General features: G+C 38.6%; 1 protein-coding gene across 3 annotated transcripts; it reads right to left on the reverse strand.

The window, feature by feature from the left end:
* Nucleotides 1-831: 831 nt before the first annotated feature.
* Nucleotides 832-19,127, reverse strand: LOC110777346 (peroxisomal ATPase PEX6). 3 transcript variants are annotated; one of them, XM_021981948.2, is made up of 16 exons: nt 18,715-19,127; nt 17,305-17,940; nt 16,969-17,212; nt 16,001-16,142; nt 15,329-15,512; nt 12,724-12,915; nt 10,164-10,427; nt 7,960-8,031; nt 5,609-5,695; nt 5,401-5,523; nt 5,213-5,323; nt 5,082-5,120; nt 4,873-4,994; nt 4,650-4,794; nt 4,492-4,572; nt 832-1,308 (listed from the first exon to the last, which is right to left on the reverse strand). In XM_021981948.2, the coding sequence occupies exons 1-16, from the start codon at nt 19,012-19,014 to the stop codon at nt 1,219-1,221; spliced, it is 2,832 nt and encodes a 943-aa protein (XP_021837640.2). In that variant the 5' UTR covers nt 19,015-19,127; the 3' UTR covers nt 832-1,218. The 3 variants fall into 3 exon arrangements, with proteins under 3 accessions (XP_021837640.2, XP_021837642.2, XP_021837641.2); XM_021981950.2 differs by having other exon boundaries at nt 10,164-10,424; nt 18,715-19,113; XM_021981949.2 differs by having other exon boundaries at nt 12,724-12,912; nt 18,715-19,112.
* Nucleotides 19,128-21,598: the final 2,471 nt, after the last annotated feature.

A 21,598-nucleotide genomic window follows, 5' to 3' on the forward strand; every position in this document is an offset into this window, starting at 1 on the left:
TCTCTTTTTGCCTCATTTCATCTTAGTTTTATTTCAACTTATCCTAATGCAGTGTTTGGCGTATGACTCTCACATACTATGAAAATATTTTATTACGTTATCCAATTACGGTAAAAAAAAAATTAAATAGGTAAGAAGAAAGGACCCTACTGAACCAGCATCTAGCACAGGTTAACCAGCTCAGCTACGCAGATTTTCACTTGAGTCACTCCCAAGCATTTTGCAGCTGATGGGGCTTAACCCTGTGACCTCCAAGTCACAAGGTGAGTTCTCCACCAACTCTAACAACTTATGTTGGTATACAATTACGGTACTCTGTAGGTATACACTATTACATTACGCTTGCGATTTAATGAAATTACACGTAATAGTGTATACCTAAAGATATTACAATTCTTCTATGTGCAACATGTAGTTTTAAAGCTGTGAAACTCCCTGCATTATTTACATGAGCAATAGTCTAATAAAAATACTTGCATCACTAATGGACAGATGCGAGATCAAGAAGCTAAGGTTGAGCGCCAGCCAAATAATCAAGGGCAATCTCCTGCTGGTCAAGCGCGTGGCATTGGTTTTATTTTCCGGAACAAATGAGCCACAAGCGCAATACAAATTACAAATGGGAAAAGAAGACTCGGACCTGACACCTATTGTACACAAACCATCAATCTTAACCACTACCATTAGGCTAAAACCTCATTGGTAAACGTGTGGCATCGATGAACTTGGGTCTTGTCATAGTAATTAGTAAGTGTTGTGTTATAGACAGGCCTTAAACCTTTTCACACAAAAAGAAAAGGGAAGAACAAATGATGCAGGGAGAGAAAGAGGGAATAGAACAACTGATGCAGGATGACCAAAAAAGACTAGTCATCTACATATTTCTCCCCAACTGATTCAAGCAAAATGCATTCAAGCTGATTCTTGCTTATATATTTACATTTCTCTTGTACATGTTCTCTATTGTATGGAATAATACAGCCTCCATTCTACATTATTTGTGCTTCATGTTAAAAGAATAATACAGCCTATAAGAGAATGAATCAACTGCCAGCACAGATATAAAGGGAGCGAAAAGGTGGGAGATCAGAAGGGAGAAATGCATACTCCTGAAACTTCTTACAGATTGGCTGTCCCCCAGATTAAATATCCTTCAAAAATTGTGAAATATCCTTGATTTGAGGCCAATGTGTTAGCAAATTGACAGATTCAACAAAGTCAGTTTGAACCTCCTCCAAACTGATCCCGCAGCATCTCGTATTTCTGGAGCTCTGCTAGAGAGAGAGATGGAGGTAACTCTCCTAAGACCTGCAAAAGCAATAAGATACAAAACAGACAGCAGGCTTAGTTTGATTATTATTATTTTTTAAAGCAGAGAAGTATTATCAAAGTTGATCAACCGAAATTGTAAGTACATCAAGAGGACGGGTTTCCTTGGTAGAGACCAAAATTCAGAACTACAGTGTAGCCCAATTCCTTTGTACATCCCCAATTGAGTAATATGGAAAAGCCCCCACCGCCTTAGCCCATAAAGAAGCTAATAAAGTTACTTTATCCCACAATATATCACGTGGGACGACAACAATAAAAATACGACCATTCCGCACTAACACACCACAAAATTGCCATAATCGTATTTCGCCAAATCACCTTCTTCATCTCCCTAGTCCCTCCCTGCACCAAACCCTACAAAGAAAATCTGCAACCACTCCTAAATACTCGAAGGTCTAACCAACATTCTTCTTAAAATGCAAAAGAGTCATTTCCAAAGGTAGCATACCATATCACACTAAAGGAAGACATGTGAGCACGACTCATTATTTGCCTGACAAAGCAAGCAAATGTCATGTGATATAGCAAGCAAATGTCATGTGATATAGCCGTTCTTGGGATCTGTGAATGAGCTTAGGATGGAAAGTGATAATTAAATTGGTCATAACGCATTTAATTTACTGTATAGAACTTGACATAGGGTATTCCATATCTTCCCTCCAAAATGATAAAACTAAGATCTCATTCCACTCAAACTAACAATGAAAAGGAAAATGGGTATATCATATTTTATCGACTGAATGTCTAAAAATTACTAAAAAGTGATACGAAGTAAGATGAAAACAGCATTCTTTTACAGCAAAAAAAAGAAGCGACAAGAAAATAATGTCATTCAATGAAGAAAAGGAGATGAAAATAAGGGGACAAAAGTCCTTCGCTAGTCAAGTAAAAAAAGAAAAAGTACTCCAGTTTGGGGAATACAAAGAATGCCCCATGATCAGAGCTGAAAGGCAAACTAGATACACCACTGCTTCCATAAAAGTAACCCAAAGAAGACTCCCAACATGGATAATCCTATCAATCCTCTCCAGCTAAAATATCCACAAAACGTGTGTGTGTCAGTGTGTGTGGATGGGTGGGGGGAGGGAGAGGGGGGGGGGGGGGGGGGGGGGGGTGAGCAGCCTGCCATAAAAACTTATGCCCTTACACCTGATTTCATACACTAACTCTGTAAATCGTCCTGAACTCCTGAAGAGGGGATGTCTCTAATAGACTAGCTTAGGGAGAAAGGCACCTTTGGTAATGCAAAATTAGTACTTCGTATATTAGAGTTAGCTTGGAAGAGGGAAAAGAGATTTTTAGAGGCGGGAAAGGAAAGGAAGTTATAATGCAAACTATAGAGGAGATCAGCAAGGGATGAAATTAATGAAATTGATTTGAGTTTACTTTTACTTGCTTAATTTTGTAGTTTTCAAGTCACTTGAGCGAATGCGATTGTAAACCCTATTTGATGATTTAATAGCATCAATTACAATCTACTATCGATTTTCCCCAAACTCTCTTCTTCCTTTTTTATTCTTTAAATTCACCAAGTCAAATAACCTAAGCCAAAGAAACAGAGACACGTGATGATGCATAAATAAACGGTTCCCTGTTTCATCAGTAGCAAGGCATAAAGAACCCATGTGAGGGATATTGCCTTGTCTGGTCTCCAAGGAAGCAGATAATTACTACTCCCTCTATCCCTTTTATCCTTTACGTTTGGTATCATACACGCGATTTAACAAATAATAAATGTGGATAAAAATTCTTTTTTTTACTTAATAAATGCAAATTACCAAATGACGTTTATTAATAATATTCACTTTTATCCAAAACATGAGATTAGGAAAATGGGAGAGATTTAATGCCCTAGCGAGAAAGTGTGACAGATTTACTGCCCCAATGAATTTGATTGATTAAAATAATCACTTTGCACGATTGTTGACAGGATATTAGGGGCATTTACGTTACAATATAAAAAGAAATATTCCAAACGTAAAGATTAAAAAGGGACACCCAAAACGGAATATGTCAAGTATAAGAAGGGACGGAGGGAGTAGTATTTAGATTCCCCAGGCTAGCAACTGAGACAAAAGCTTTCAACGCAGCCTACTGCAAACAGGGAGGAAGGATTAAGATTTGGGCCATTTAGCAATTAAGGTGGAACGACAAGTTAAAGATCCCGCTTAATCAGGCAGCCACACTTTTCATCATGGGAGACAATTTCAAGGATTCTTAACTAGTAAGCTCCCAAGCTCTATCATAAGGGTCAAAGATTACAAGAAAAATCATCCCCATCCTTCACCCAAAAGAAAGCAAGATACAGGAGAGTGAACTGTGACGTCAAGTGGATGACCTATAGAGAGGGGAAAAGATACTAAAGGGTTGCTTCCCTACCAAAGAACCCTTCCAATACAAATTTGCTCCCCGTACTCCACCCACTCAATCAAGAGAAAGAAAAGATAAAATTTGTGAATTAAAGTAATAAACTTCCAAGGGCTAGTCTGCGGAACCTGCGACCTGTTAGTGCATCCTAGACATTTCATTGAAGACTATACCTACTCTGAACCACTCTGTGCCCAAGAGAACCAGGGTCTAGTTGAAATTTCCACAACCACTTCTCCACTATAGAGATGCGTATGGATACCGAAACCCAGGTTACGCTCCTCAGACTAAAAGACACAATTCCATTTATGGGCAGTGGGCCTGGATGCTGAAGGGATAAAATAAGCTACGGCAGCTGTCCTTGAGAGTTAGGGGTTCCAACTGTCCACCTACTTCATCGAAAGTCCATCTTCCAGACATTTTCTGGCCAGGTAAGCATTGGAGTGCGTTGACCGGATTTGTAAGGCTAGGTAGTCTGTCTTTCAGAAGCTATCTCCTCGCCTGTCCTAGGCTCCTAGCCATCAAGTTTGCAGAGAATATCTAACGTTATAAACTGACACTGATTTCTGAAAGCTGATATGTTTCTGGTCTTTAGTGAGCCTCCCGAATGTGGTTCAATATAAAGCATGCAAGTCGCTCCTTAGATGTGATATTCCCCCATAAAGTATCTTTAGAGCATGTAACAAAGCCTTTGTTATGACATAAATTTTTTAATGTCACAGCCATTAAATGCAGCTATATAAACTATCTTTAATACAATTCAAACTAATATTGTCTGGATATCTCTCTTACCTTGATGAAATCCTCGTATTCCACAACAATGGTGTCGACATGGCTATCGTTACTGGTCGAATCCGAAGCTGTACTTAAGACCTACAAAAGGAAGAAAAAGGCACATCATAAAGTTTCCAAAAAAGAGTCTACCGGTGTAAAATACAACACACCAATACCTGCCGTTTTGCAGCGTGAAACCAAGCATCTGCACATAAGGCATACATATCTGCGCCAGTAAAATTTGGCGGGCATCTTTTCGCAATTGAGTAAAGAGAGACATCTTCATGCAGTTTGAATTTTCGGGTGAGTGCTATAAGGACCCTGCATCATGCAATATTTCAGAGATAATGCTAGAAAATCAATGATAGACAAAGAAGTACAATATATGGATCCACTAACCGCTCTCTATAAGATGGATCAGAGTTAACCCCAACATAGAGGAGCTTGTCAAATCGGCCAGGCCGCAGGAGTGCTGGGTCAATAAGATCAGGACGATTGCTTGCCCCAATAACAAACATATCCTGGTGAAACAGAATGAAGGCAAAGAGTAACATTAGATTTGGAGCATAACAAGGAAAAGACCATACCATTTGAGATGTGAAAGGTACCTGAGTAGAGTCACTGAGGCCATCAATCTCAGCTAGCATCTAGCACAGATAAATATAGTGAGTAACTAGTGATATATCAAACTGAGAGCTGAATGACATTAGAAACAACTAAAGTTCTTCAAAATCCTCACCTGAGAAACAACTCTGTCCATAACACCCCCAGAGTCACCAGAAGCACCCCGAGCTGGGGCAAGCGAATCAAGTTCATCGAAAAAGATAACACATGGACGTGCTGACCTAGCCTGCCACATGAGCAAGTTCACTTATTGGTCCTAGCAAGCAGGCTAAACTAAGGATACGAAGCACAACAGCACTTCACCTTTTGAAATATGTCTCGCACATTTTTCTCAGACTCCCCTATGTACATATTGATCAGTTCAGGTCCTTTTACGCTTAAGAAATTCAGAGAGCATTCCGTTGCTACAGCTTTTGCCAACAGAGTCTGAGTTTGATCATGGAGTTGACAATCAGAATACATGAAATATATGCTCATGAAGAAAAGACATAACCTTTACACGAGCTTTAACCTTTCCTGTGCCAGGAGGACCATAAAGAAGAACCCCAGAACGTTTACGCAACCCAGATGAAAACAAATCCTTGTGTAGGAGAGGTAGCTGCAATTACGTAATGCAAGTTAGAAAGCTCCCAACCATGAACAACATCAAGCAACCCAATAATAGCCAACAAACCCTAAGGCTCGTGACACCTAGTAATGAAATAGACTAAAAATGCTGAAGCAAAAACCAAAAACACAATAGGAGCTTTGCATAAATTCTTGAATTTGTCACCCTTGAATTTGAAGCTAAGATCATAACCATGCCAAATTTCCAAGTGCCACCCAACACCTACAATTTCATGCACTTACAGTAGTAGCAAACAGACCACCACAACAACCGCAGTACAGAAACACGTAATGCTAGCCAAATTATGGGGGACCATGTCTAAATTCATAGCACCAATTAAACAAATTGAACAATAAAACCCATGAACTAGATCAAAGAACGGAGAACACAAATACCACCAAGAGAAATGACTAAAGTCACCCGTACAAAAACGCTAAACCTTCAGGAAGAACTTCGCTGCCAAATTAAGCAACTACTTCCAGACTCACTTAAACCCCGAGAAATTTAAACAACCATACAACCAGAAATTTGAAAAATCTCGTCAATTACCTCAGCACCACACAGGAACACACCATTGCAACAGTAATAAACTAATAACACTAACACCACACAGAAGTCACATTCCATCCAGCCCTGCACATCATCATCATTATCATTACCCCATTGCCTCAAAGAGGCTCCCGCAAGAAGCGGGGTAAGGGGGGGTCGGGTGTACGCAACCTTACCCCTGCGATTGCAGAGAGGTTGTTTCCAATTGATCCAAAAGAAATAACGGGACGACAACGGGACGACCATCTTCTACTTCATGGAATGAAAGCGAAGAGGTTTTAAGAGCCATTTTGATTTAGTCCATTACATCCCACGGCCAAATGAACAAATGAATCTTTGGCTCCAGCCCTGCACAAACTAGAAAAAAAAAACAGAAAACAATCTAGAGTAGACCACGCACAAAATAATAATGACAGCATTGACATAATTGTAGTCTTTGTCAATCTTTTCAGGGATTCATAAGCTAAGACAAGACAACAAAGTCATAAGTTATGTTGCCTGCAATTGGGCACAAATATACTTTAGTACAAATCCATGGATCTGACACGGAGAAGTTTAAAAACTTAGAGCTTGGAAGCATGGCTAAAAAGCTTCCAAATTTTGGATATGGAATGGTAAAATAGCAGTTTAGAGCTGCGAAGTACATCGTTTAAACCCCAAGGTTCAATCAGATTTCAGGAGATTTTCTTCCAGCTCTTTCTTTGTCACTGTTTTACCAACTCGGAACTGATCACTCACTCCACTAAACCCCCATGGCTCCATCTCCACATGCATACACACCATAACACCAAGAATAATCCAACAACCAATCTAATTCGAGCCATACTCATCAAAGCAAACAAACACAATCCTGAAACAACCATACACAAACACAATTTAACGGTACTGATAATATGACACTTCAGTAGTCTTTCTTTGACAAAGTTTTCAGGAACTTGTAAGTTAAGACTAGGCCATTACACTCAAACTCAGACACACGTATTAACTAACAATCCGAGAAGGAAAAGGTACAGATCGATAATACTGGGGCAGTTTATAAGTGTTCAAATTTGGGGTTCGGAACAATTAAATGGCAAAGTATCAGGCTCTGATACCGATCTAACAAGGACTAATTTACAGATTGACATTACAGAGACACGACTAGTAAGTGTTTGCATTCGGGGTATGGAACAATTACAAAATATAGAAATAAAATATAATTATGGTTTATTTTCAGACTTTCTCCATCCCCCTCCCTCTCGCCCCATCTCGCTCTCTCCTTCTTCCTCTATAACCCTCTCTCCCCTCCCCTCCCCTCCCCTCCCCTCCCTCTCCTACCTCCCTCTTTCCCAATCTCGCTCTCTCTTCCCTCTCCCTCTCTCTTCCTCTCTAAAATATACTTCGTCTGTTCTTATTTACATGACACAATGGTATTTTAGACACTATTTACACAAACACCTTTGACTTCCTTTTGTGGTTTATACATAAGAAAAAACATAGTCGTGTGGGGTCTTATTAGATTCGTATCAGTAAATATTATTTAACTATCAACTTTTTATAATTTTTTCTGATACACAATTAGAGATATTAATGTTTGAAATCGTGCATTGGCAAACGTGCCTAAATAATTGTGTCATTTAAAAAAGAACGGAGGAAGTACTAGGTAGTTTATTTCCGAAGGTGGACAAGGTTAGCAATACTTGCATGGCATTTGAAAAGTAACCAACCTGAACAGTGTCCAGGATTGTTTTCTTCACATCTTCAAGCCCGCCCACATCTTCCCATTTAACATTTGGAACCTGTGAAAAAATGACAATCAGATGAAATTGTACTCTGTTATGAAAAAGGAACCAAAAGCTATTTTACCATGAACAACAATGATAACTTTTTTTAATAAGTAGAATGCACAAGCAACAAGAGGCATAGGAAGTCCTATTTCCCAAATTTATCAGTATTTGAGAGCTATTAAAAGAAAAATCCCCTGATAGTTTTGTCGCTCTTACAATTTGGCAGGCGTTAATTTCTTACACCTATGATTTATTGAAAAATACTAGCCATTATGGTTGCTGCTGCAAGCAGCCAGGAACCACATTGGAGACTATGACCTAGGTAGCCTCCCTAAGCAGTCAAGACTCAGATAGAGGCCGTTTTCTTCTTTTCGCTAGGACCATCCTGGAATACTTTCTTTTGTTATAAGTGACAGTTAAACCCTTTTTGAAATCCAATCGCAAATGGTTTAGCTGTAGCAATGGAAGCTACGATGGGGACTCACGAATTTCAAAAATCAAGGACTCAATTTAAAAGGATTCAGGACACGGTAATTCAAAGTAAAAAAAAAAAAGATATTATGCAAACTTAAAGTATAGTAAGGAGTAATTGGCCATAAACCAACAGGCTGTAGGTTGGAAAGAATCAGTAGGAACCTCAGGGTCTGTGGCAAGTGGCAACCAACTCCAGCCTAGTTTCCAGAGGTGTCTCGAGTCTCGACGCCTTGTGGAGCCCAATCTTGAGCATGCATTATCCAAATCTGAACCACCTAGACACTATATTAGATAATCTCACTATTGGAAAAAAAGAAACCAGAAGGCACCCCAGCTGCCACAGCAAGCACCTTCGAGCTTCTACTGATTCAGTTCTTGATTCTGTCTTTACGTTTGGTCACTTTTTCCACTTCCAGATTTTCTCTGCGCACCCAATCCATAAGTAGATGTAGCTGACGTATGCAGGTTTGCAACTCTGGATAACAGTGCCATTTTCCCCTTTTTAGACTAGCTGCAGCATTGGATTCCAAGTTCTTAACGAAAATTCTCTAACTTTTGGCTCTGTCTGGGTCCTTTCAGTAGTGGCGAGCTAAGTGGTTGTGTAAACTTTGAAGGCACCGGATACCCCAATGAGGAGATGGGAGGTCCTTTTAAATGGGGATCCAAGAAGAATCTAAAATTTGATTATAAAGCAAGATATAACCCAAGAAGAAGAATAGAAAAGAAGGCACAAGGGATACTACTCCACCATCAGGTCCACAACTACTACTACCACTTCATCTCTAATACTATACTCTTACAGCTATACCATTACCAACCCTCAAAAAAAAGGGAAAACTATATGTTCCATTATATACGGTTTCCACTCATAGATTTGTTGTTGTTCTTCTTGAAAGTGTCTTTTTAGATTCCTTTATCTACTTAGGGTTAAACTTGCATACATATGAACCTTGCCTTGGCAGAAAAAAAAATGGTGTCGTTATTGTTGTATGATAGCTTTAAGTTCCATACTTCCATGTTCCATCTCCCAAGGAAAAAGCAAGAGCTTTTATACAGTGTATAACTTATTTATAATTTCAAACAGTACGAAAGCGGAGTTGATCCTCTAGCATGACAGCAATTTGTATGGAATGTTCTTGTTAAGTTGCTACACACTACTCCGTGCTCTATTTTCACCACTCAAACATTTATAGAATCCCACCATCTTGGATGAATGAGCCAACATACAGCTAGCTTATAAAACCCAAATAATAATGTAGTTGTTGGCATTGACATGGATGCCTCCAAGGCTCTAACATTGGGATAGTATTGGCATGCAAGTTAGACCCAGAAAAGAGTGGTTCAAGTGTATTGGGTCAATCAGCCAAGAAAAAACGAGACTGAAGCAGGCATCACATTGCACAAACAAGGACTCTGCATTCTGTCACATAACATATTACTACTATACTTTATAATCACAGATTCATAACATTCATTTTGATGGTGCTTGTATCACTTTAAGGATGTATTATGAATCGGACTCAAAAATGCTGCATGTAACAAGAAAATCTCAAATAACAATAAGGAAAATTTACTTTCTTTTTTCTTTATGAAAGTAAACTGCATAAAAACTACACAGACACGGTAGTGAAGCATTATTTACAGATAAAATCACTAATGCAAATAGGTACCTTAGGCGCACCTAATGCAGATGCGTTCCTCCTCTTTGAGCGCTCCAATGCTTTTGACAAGTCTTCTTTTCCAGGAACTCGAATATTCTCTCCAACAGGATTTAGCTCCACATTATTCTCAACTATCTTCCGAGGCTCACTTAGAAAAAGATCCTTGGGGATCACATTGGCTCCAGCATCAGCAATTAATGAACGTAAATCCCTGGCTGTATAACCTGATGTCTGAGCTACTACATCTTTCACAACATGCTCCAAGTCACCCTGCTGCAGCCAATACAGTCAGCATATTAATTCAACAGCTATTTATAGAACGTCAAACGAGAGGGCAAGCCAAGTACCACAACCAGTTGTGTTGGTAATAACACCAATATCATAATGCATATATTTAAGGTACGACCTAATTTAAAGGTATAAGTTGTAGTTTAGTAGACCCTACCCATGGACTGGGACTTCCTAAACTTATGTTTCACTAAAAAAAAAAACTCTGACCCAATCAGACATTCATATTTACCTTCACGGCTTCACCTACTGACCTACTCAGCGAGTTAGTTTGAAGACCCGCTTTCTATGCTAAATTGCTCACTACATACCTAGCCAGTGCCTAGTCACTCGCCAGTAACCTCTCATCTCCCATTGAGGTTATGCAACTATTAACAATAGGTCCAGGTAAGGGTCTTGGTTTTTAGGAAGTTTTCACGTATACCTCTGTACTTGAAATAATGCAATGTGTACCGCTGAGGTTTGTAATAAAAATGCCAAGTACAGGTAAGGGTAAAACATTAGAGTCCAAGTATAGCTGTATAGGTATTACTAGATCCTACCCAAGCCATCCTTATTTCTTTCATTGTAAGGTGGCTTCCGTTTTACAAAGTACATGTTTATATTTAACAAGGAAACTTTGGACTTGTCCTGAATCTGTGTAGTTACTTCGAATTCGGAGGAGAAAACATCATAAGGTACTTTGTAGTGTGTTTACGGCTATGTCTTGGGTGCGTTGGTTGAAAGTGATAACCGTATATTTCAAATTTCAATTTAAGGCTAACAGGGTGGAGGTGTTATGGGACTGTGGCTCTTTTAGTTTCTTTGTGGTCTTTGGTGAATGGTGGTTTCCCAACTCATTGCTTTGGGTTGTGCAACATGATTCACGCACTTTCTTGCAATTTTTTTACTCTGTGTTGCGTTTATTCATTTGAATAAAAATTTCTATCTAGAATAACTACTCAATTTACTCGCACCACTTTGACTGACACAATAATTTAGGAAAATGAATTGGATTTATATTTTATTGTGTGGTACTCCCTCCGTCCTGGAATACTCGAACCGGTTTGACCGGCACAGACTTTAATGCAATGTAATTGACTTATTATTTAATTAGATGGTAGTTGACAGTGGGGTATTTTTTAATATAGATAGTGGAAAAAGTGTCAACTTTTTAAGGGGATAGTGGGAAATGACTCACTTTTTAATGTTTTTTTAGGGAGTAGGAATATAGGTGGGTCCATGGGTAAGTATAATATTAATAAAAGTTTGCCATTTATAGAAAGGGTGTAAGGAATCTGGGACGACTTTATAAGGAAAGCGGTGCGGGTATTCCGGGACGGAGGAAGTAGTTGATAGTGGGGTACTTTTTTTATTAAAGTTAGTGAGAACTGATAAGTGGGTCATTGCTTTTTGAAGATGTGAGTAAAGATCAGTAACCTCGGAAGTTTCCTAAATCTAAAAGAGTTTTCCACCCCCCTCTTTCCTTTCACCATATATACCTTTACTTTTTACTTTCTTTTTCAAAGAAGATTTCTGCTAGATAACACCCCATCCACAGTTAGATTAAAATTAAAAGTCAAAGTAGGTGAGAGAAAGTGGTGCATGCAAAGGGGTGAGAAGATAGAGAGAAAAGGAGTGACACAGGAGAATGAAGAATGGAACGAGTTTGACAACATGAAGTAGAAGAAGCCAAAGATGATGTAGAAAGGTGCCACTGATGGCAACAGGTTTTGATTGGCCAGTAGTTGGTCAAGCTGTGGTGAAAAGACAAGTTCCTAATCGCCTATTTTACTTCACCTAAGCTATTGGACGACTTGTCAAGCCCTAGGTCGGGTTCCCACAGATGCAGCAGGAAAGGGGGGGGGGGGGGGGGGGGGGGGAGGGGACCTTGTGTCCAAGGCAGCTGCCTTCCACATCATAAATCTCCAATTTGTTCATTCTATCTTTATTTATTTACTTATGAACTACTTAGTATTTTCCAACCACCTACACATTTCTAAGGTAAAAAATGATTCATGACTCACCTCCCCACCCCCCACCCCCCCCCCCCCCCCCCACCCGTCCCCCCAACATGTTTTTTACATGCACCTACTGGTTCACTAAAGAGAACATCTCTCTCCGCCTCTCCCCTCTCCCTCTCCCTGATTCCTAGCCTCAAGTTTATGTACCCATGTATCAGGCATCTGCATGTATGCGACAAATAAACAGATAAGAGATGAACTTATAGTACCCGTGATACTTTGAATCCATATTACGAAAGAACAGAAATTAAAAAAAAAATGATGAACATCAAACATACATCAGCAGAGATTTCAGGAATGCTTTGCAATGATTTGGTAAGAATTTGAGCTCTATCTTCTTCAGTCAAAGGCTCCAGATTGAGCTCGTGGCTAAAGCAGCGTCTTATTGCAGGTGGCAGGCCTTCAGTACTCTCAGTTGCTGCAATTAACAAGACCTGGGGCCGCCTTATCCTTTCAGCAACATCCAGCTGCTGCATCAGCAAGTTACAAAAATCGAAAAATAAACCTACTTTCACAATGCACAAAGTACAGATTTATAAATGTCTCACTGCCAGAAATCCATGTGATATCTGGACTTGAGAACACTGGTACCATTTGGATATAAACACTTTTAAATTTTAACTATACTTCCTCTGTTTTTTTATTTAGTCACGCTTGCCAATGCACAACTTCAACCATTAATATCTTTAATTATAAATAAGAAACAACTATAAATTTTGATAATATTCGTAATAAAATACACATTGAAACGAATTTAACAAGATCCTACATCACTATGTTTTTTCTCGAATTTAAATTACAAAAGATAATCAAAGTAGATTATGTGAATAGTGTCAAAAAGAGAAACAGAGGTAGTATATTCTAGCAGTTAAAAATGGAAAAAAGACCTGTTCAGGCTCAGATATCAACTGGCACAGGGGGGGGGGGGGGGGGGGAAGCAGCTGTGCAATAGGCTAGACTCTGTTCATTTTATCTTGAAGAAACCGGCTCAGGGCCGATCCGTTTTTTTACGATTGGCTTTCCAGAGGACAATTTAATTATTTTTGAAATTTTTTGTAGATGACATATAACAAGACTAGCTTTGTAACGCACAATTCACGTTTAGCCAGGAGCCCAAACCTAGAACTGGCACAGACAAGACCAGTTGAGAGTTCAAGACGGTCCATTCAGAGCCAGACCTGACCGATCCAGACTGGTTGCTGAATCGGCTTAGGCCTGGTAATGACTTCCTCCTAGCCACTTGTACTACGGTAAACATTTAGTTAAACGGAATATGGTGAACAACAGCAGGCTACTATTTTAAATGCTGTCAATTGGTCGGAAATGGAAAAGTATAACAGGAACTATATTCGACTTATTTGCACTTGGACAGCTGTATAAGAAGTGGAAGTAGAAGGAAGGTAAATAACTTATGATAACTTCGTTCCTAATTGGAAGTACTTCCAGAGCTCCGGTTCCAGTCAATAATTAAGAGATAATTCACTATATTGTCGGAAACCATTCAACCGAAATTAGGATCTAAATTGATATTCCAAATAGTCTGTCTAAGGGGAGGAAGAAGGTTGTAAATGCAAGGAAACCATTAGTAGAAAGTGGGAATTGAAGAGGCCAACAGCGCAATAGGAGGAGAAAAGTCAAGGCACACTTTCATAAGCTGATAATGTGGGATAAATTGAGCACCAGAGAAAGACAACATAAAACTTGCATGTCCTTTGATTCATGGCATGCGGTCTATGATCCTTTGGTTGTTAATGTGGGAATGTGGGAAGGTGGGATAGATAGAGCAGCAGCAAAAGATCAAAGATTACAGAAGATCGCCATCTCCGAAAGTCAAAGTTTTGTGTCACGGATATGTTACTGGGACACGGGTACGTGTTCAAGTGTCCGAATCCGCTATTTTGAGGAAAAAAATCATGATCTTGGTCCAAAATGAAGTGTCCGGTGTCCACACCCATGTCCGGGCGTCACGGACCCGACACGGGTACTTGAGATATAATGAAGATTCCAACATAGTAGGACTATATGGAATCCATGTATCACATATTCAAGGCTAGCAATCCTTCCTTAAAGGTGGACTAGTATTATCCACCAAAGCAGCAAAGGCTAGGTTCTCCTATGGTGATGCAGTAATTAGGTAGCCTCTCAAGGCTCTCATAAGGTGTACATCTTCTTTTTCCTTTTCTTTTGTAATTACAATATGTTAATCAACAGCCAAAAGTAAAGCTAGGGTTTTATAGCTTAGATTTGCCTTAAGGCGGCAAGGGACTGGTCACAGGGTGCTCAACCCTGTGCATCTGCTAGGAGGTCAAACCACCATTAAATCAAGCTTTAACCTAGAATTGCAATCAGCTTTACGGATTCACTTTTCATTCTTAAGCTAAGAAGAAGAAACAAAGTCCTAAGCAACATTACATGTTGTTGGATACTTGGATGCGTGAAGCAACTATTCTCTGAACAGATTAGGAGATGAAGTGTTGGGAGGAACTCAGTTGCTCACATATAAAACAAAAATGAGCAAAAAAATAGGTGGTCCTCTAACAAAAGTTCTTAACAGCTAATTACTCTGCTCAAAGAAACAAAAGACAAATCTTTTTCCAGATCCAGCAATACATTGCATTGGTTGGAATTGGTATAAATATATTTTCAAGCATGAAGGCATTCTACTGTTCCATCTCTTTCTTTCAACACGTGACTGGTTGGATTGATCGCTATCAAATCTAATGGCTTAGTGATAATAACTACTAGGTCAAAGACTTGAACGGCAGTGGTTCTTAGCTTCTAAAGCTGAAAAGGAAGCTGCTCATTGAGCTTCCTTCTACATCAGCAACTCATAGATAATATAACAAATAGAGATCTTCCTCGGGCAGAGAAGCTATTACTTACTGAGGTACCATTCAATTTCTCCTTCAAAGAATTATCTTCAACCAGGACAACCTGCTGTGTGAATTTCCTTATAACAGACGCCACCTCAGAAACAACACCAGTGTGATCAGATTGCGAGCCCTCACTAGATGCCCAATTGCTGAGGACATCAAAATGCTGCAGCAACAATATAGCTGGAGAATATCTGCAAAAAGGTTCCCAAGTTTGCAAAAATTAACTCAAGAATCAGAAGAATACCTGCTCTCCAAATAAAACAACATCCCCAAGCCTATATTACAGGGAACAGAAATGGAAATCCTAAATTCTATATTATAGGGAACAGAAACGAAAACACCTTATTTCTGCTGAGCCATGTCTGAAAAGGCTAAGAGATGTATTAAAGAGTGAACGGTCAAATTCAACTTATTTACAGCACTTTTTCAAATTGTAGATAGAAACCAATTAGATGTTGCAAGAATCATCTGAGAAGAAGTTACCAGCTTTTAAATCAGAGATTACATAGTAAATTCTAACGACGTAAATTTACAAACTATAATTCCATATCTTCACCCATAAAAATGTATATACGGAACCTAGCTATGATTACAAAATCTCAGGTTGTAGAAGCCTGCAGAAACACTACTCACAAACAAAGTAGACTAAATTCAGCCATAGTTTAGAGCTTAGGAATACCTCTGAGCTGTACTGAATGCCTGAGTTAGTAAAGAAGACGTTTTCTTCTCAGACCCTTCCATCAAAGCATTACAGCTGTACTCTACTACATGCAGACCAAGTCGACAAGCAACATTTCTGACAACAGTCCTCTTCCCAGATCCTGGGATTGCAACAGAAATAGCACCCAGCACTATTCAGTACATGGTCGTAGGTGGAATTCTAATTCTATCACAAATCTAGCCAACTACATCCGTCTACTTATTGAAGTGATAAATTCAAATGTGTCCTTGCATATGAAGAATAGGAAGGTGCATTACTGCATATTCCTTGCACTTAGATAATTTATTTATTTACCGCAATAAGGAGAATATTTTTTGAAGACAAAAAAAAAAGAGAGAATTTAACTGATACAGAGGCAGTTGCTAATTGGTACAGAAAATCATGAATTATGCATCCATTGACTTCTTACATCTATATGCACTGAGCCACTGAAAGGGATCTCATAATTATATCTTAGGAGTAGCAATCTGTATTGCACTATTACTCCATCTGATTGTCTTATAGTAATCATCACATATATTAAGCTTGTTAGATTTTAAAAATGTCATTGGCATTGTAAAGTGGCCTGTAACGGTATAACTATGTTATGAAATGGCGATTTAACAGTGCATGGTACAGTAAAATGAATTATATTTTGGATCAGGTGTTAACTAAAACAGCTTATAGTGATGCTAAAAACAGCTTTAATACAAATTCTGGACAAGTAGTTAAAACGGCTCGTAAGACAGGTAATTGATATTGAATGGCTCGTGATTTTTCCATAAAGTCACAACTGATTGCCACTTATGAGATATATACAGCCTATTGCCTAAGGACTAAAAAACCATAATCCTATTTATTTTAATTTTCAGGATAAAGATGCAACTATAACACTACATTTATGATTAGGCACAATAGAACTTTATGAGATAAAGAAGAAAATAAACCTGCCAAACCATGCAATAAGACAGAGACGCTGAATTTGGAAGAAAGTACAGATGGACATAGAGCTGGAGCAAGGATGCATCCCAGTGCCTTTATAGTATTTATCTGTAAAGGCGCAACACCAATAGGTTCAGAGATCAAAAGATCTGGGGGAAAAGAAGCAGCAGCACTTCCTCCAAGAACAAGAGCGGTCTGTTTATGGTTGACACGAAGAATTGGTTCCTCTGGAGGATCCAAGGCAACAACCTATGACATAAAGATCCAATTCAGTGTTACTTTCACTCGGTTGCATCTTCAATTTATTTGAACTAGAGGCCACTACAAAGACTAGAGTTCACCTTGAAGTAAATAATATCACCTTTCTCATTCTTCTTTCTCATGCTACAACCGACACACAGGATTGAATTGCAACTCCAGTCAATTTGGATTCTAAACACATCATCTTTGGCAAGGTACCTATCAATGTTAAAATATTCCTGCAATGCCAAATCAATCATTTCTTGACGATCCATAGCTTCAATTGAGGATTTTTCTCTAAGAGACTCAATGGTACCACACTCGGGTATCTTCAAAAAAGAGATTCTTAAATGTGATGCGTATCGTGGCACATGAGGCCAAGACTCCAGCCTCAAATTGACAACACAGTTCTTGACCCCTTGTCCATTTTTCTCTGCACACTCATTAATATCAAATATTGATGCTAGAGACTCCTTTCCATTGCGAAGAAGTGATGTCAAGCACGATGTATGTAGATCCACATTAAATGCCAGGAGGGGAGAGATATAGGCGACATTTTTGCTCAATGGCTGGAGGTAGCTTTGGTGGAAAGTCAATGATGGAAAAACAAGCATTGTCTCGGAGGCACAGGAGACTGCTCCAACATCAGGCGATAACTCATCTTTGGAAAGAGGGGGGTCTAAAACTACAACCTGACCAATTCTTCGAGCATTGGTCTCCATATTCTTGACGAGCACCTATTTTGATGGAAAAACACATTGGAATATTCATCAAAAATCAACTCAAAACTCGACAAGACACTTCAATTAATGAGAAGTTTTAACTTGTAACTCAGAAGTCAGAACTGTAAACATTAGATATACAATGACTTTGACTAATGTTGAGCATATACATTCAAATTCAACATAATGCATCATTTCTCCATCCAAACTTGTTTCTTCTTGTATAAGAACCTTTATCACCTAATATTTTGATAATTGAGTAAATAATTTTTATTAAAACAATTAAACAATTACTTGAGAGCAATATTATAATAAATACTGCAATTACTGATTTCCCAATTTTCATTCACATACTCCCAAACATATAAAATCTATCTTGTTCATGGGTACACTCGGAGTTTTAATGTATTTTTGTTCATTTTATCAGCTTCCCTCATTTTAAATTCTCCAAATGAGCAAAAAACACACTTGGGCTGTACACTTAGCTATAGGTGTAAGTGTGTAACCCGGAACAAGATGGAGGTTCTCCCAAAAATAGCACCATGACATCAAAGTGCTCAAAACCAATCATCCACTACAACTTTCAACCCACATAATCAATTACTACATAACCTTAAATTATGAAAAGCAATTGCAAATCATTAAATCCCCCTAACTATATCATTCCTTAATTCAGTCTTCATTAACCTGGAAATAATTTTGATCACCAATATGATAATAAATCAATTACAACCATTCAATTTCAACATAATATTAACCAAAAAAATATCAAAATCAATTAGACAATACCAGAGAGCCTGAAGTGATGGCAAGACGTTTAAGGTCGGCAAGGGAGAGACCGACGAGGGAAGAATGGTCGAGAGAAGCAATTCTGGGTGGAATTCCATTTTTGTCCTTGGGAAACCAAAGAATTCCGGCCTGTAGCTGAAGTGATGATGGGGAAGTATTTGCGGAAGCGGCAGCAGTAGCGTCAGCCTTGGCAGCTGCTACGTTGGTGGTAGTGGCGGTGGCGGTGGCGGCGTGTCGAAGGGCGGAGTTGAGAAGGGCTTTGGTGGAAGCAAGCACCAATGGCTTCCTTCTCTCCACCATCAAAACCACCAGTCCGATTAACACAGAGGAAAGAGAAAGAGTGAATTTTGATTACTACTCCGTATGACATTGACTCTACTGTGTTAACTCTAGTGTTATGTTCCGGTGATTATTGTGTAAAACCTTTTCTCCGTATTTTGATTACACCTAAAAATAAGTACTCCCTCCGTCCCTTAATACTCACACCGATTTGACCGGTACAGAGCTTAAAATATTTGAATTGACTTATTAATTTAATGGGTGTTAGTTGATAGTGGAGTATTTTTGTTTAATATAGTTAGTGGAAAATGTATAAGGGATAAGGAGTAGTGAGTGGGGGATGTGAATTTTTAAATGATTTTTTGTAGGGAGTAGGGGTGTAGGTGGGGTAGTAAGTAAGTGTGAGAAATAATATAATATTGGTAAATTTTTCATTTATAGAAGCGGTGCAGGTATTAAGGGACGGCCCGTAAAGAAAAGCGGTGCGAGTATTAAGGGACGGAGGGAGTAGAACATATTAGGTGCGCGGTGTACAGTGCACCTGGATGCACGGTGCACTCTACTCGAGGGCGGCGAGCCCGCATTATGATATGTATTGAGAAATACATATCAGGGGCATGTATGTAATTTTCCATCCATTTTGAACTTGTTGAATAGTTAACCCCGTTTGCCAACTTGAATTCCGTTACGGAGGTGTGTGACAACGTGTCATTTTTCATTTACCCACTCTCATTCTTCTGTATTCGATCATCTCTCTTCATCTTCCCTTTCTCTCTCCTTTCCTCGCGTTTTCTTGCAATCCTCTGTGATTTCATCTCTCCATAAGTTGTACTTCCTCCGATTATTAATACTCGCAACGTTTGTGACTTTTACACTATTCACATTTTTTACTTTGACCATTATTAGTGATTTATACGTAAAATAAAACATAGTTACGTGAGATCTTGTTAGATTCATAATGTGTATTTTCAAAATATTAACTTTTATAATTTTTACTTAGAGAGAATTAAAGATAATAATGATCAAAGTTGTGCATCGGCATGCGTGAAAGTGACAAAAGTTGCGAGTAAAAATGAACGGAGGAAGTATTGAAGTTGTTGTGATTCATTCTCAGTTCTCGCGGCCACTAATTTGACGGTGAATTGTACGTTGCGATTTGGTGGTGGAAAGCCCTAAATTGACGAGGTTAGATTACCAAACCCTAATTTTTTAAATATTGTCAGTAATTTAGAAATTTCGACATGATATTATGAAATTATTGTTTTTTTTGTATTTGTATGATATTTTCGACCCTAATTTTTTGTATTTGTATGATAATTTTTTATGATATTATGAAATTATTGTTTTAATTATTTAATTAGTTAAAGTTTTCGCTTACAATTGTTGGCCATATTTGTTGGTGGTGGGCTGCGTTGTTGGAGGTGGAGGTGTAGGTGGAGTGGGCAGACATTGTTGTAGGTGGAGGTGTAGTTGGGAGGTGAAGATATAAACTTGAAGTAGTTAATTGTATTGTTCATTTGATTTCGAAAATGTTGAATGTTTTGGAATTAAAATTGTTGAATGTTTTGAATGATTTAATTTTAAATTGTTGGGTTGAATTAAGTGTTGATGAACTAGATGGACTAAATATTATTTTTGGCTTTTTATTTGGTCTGGTCATATGTGTTTAGATTTAGTTTTAGTTTTTTGGTTAAAATGATTGAATTAGTTTTCGTTTTTTGGATTAAATGATTGAGTGAGTTGGCTGAATTAAGAATTTGAAATTGGTCTATTGTGTTGGTGGAGTTGTTATAATTTATTTTTGTTGGAGGTGGCATGCATTCTTAGAGGTGGAGGGGGTGGTGGTGGTAGAGTGGCCTGCTTTGATGGAGGTGGATGTGTAGTTGGCTGACATTGTTGAAGGTGACATTCTTGCTTAAGTTGGCTGACATTCTTGGTTTTATTTGTGTAGTTGATTTGTTTTTAAATTATCGATTTACGTTGAATTTAAGTGTTGTTGAATTTACATTGAATTTAGGTTGAGTTTGTTGAATGTAGGTTGAGTTTGTGGGGGTTGTATTAAGGGTTGAAATACGTTTATAGTGGAGTGGTTTCTAATTATCTAAGTTATTGAAATTTGACTTTGTAATATGAATGTAGATCATCCTGAATTTGTCGAATGGGGAATTTAAAGATTGGTTCGACGAAGAAAGGTGGTGGTTCAAAGAAAGGTGGGAGAACCCCGCCGAAGAAGTCGTTGGTAAGCATTCATAACATATGCATTATAAACATCTTGTTTATATTATTATTATTGGTTTGTCTGTTAATATATGTGTGTGGTTGTGTGTTCCCAATCAATTGCAGGGTGTCAAAACCCAGTGTAAGTAGAAAAAAGAAGGGGTTGAAGAGGCAGAAGGTCTACGAGGCATCTGAAGATTTAGATGATGTATATTGCACTGAGGAGGACTGTCAAAATAGTGAAGAGGATTCCTCCTCCGAGGAGTGCTCTGCATCATCTTCTGCCTCTTCCACAGAAGGCTGAGAAGCTGATTCCTCGTCTTCTTCTTCAGAGGAGGAAGAAAGAAGAAAGAGAAAGAGAAAGAAGGGTAAGGGAAATTTTGTTAAT

This window comes from Spinacia oleracea, chromosome 6 (assembly GCF_020520425.1).
Source record: "Spinacia oleracea cultivar Varoflay chromosome 6, BTI_SOV_V1, whole genome shotgun sequence".
Lineage (NCBI taxonomy): Eukaryota > Viridiplantae > Streptophyta > Magnoliopsida > Caryophyllales > Amaranthaceae > Spinacia > Spinacia oleracea.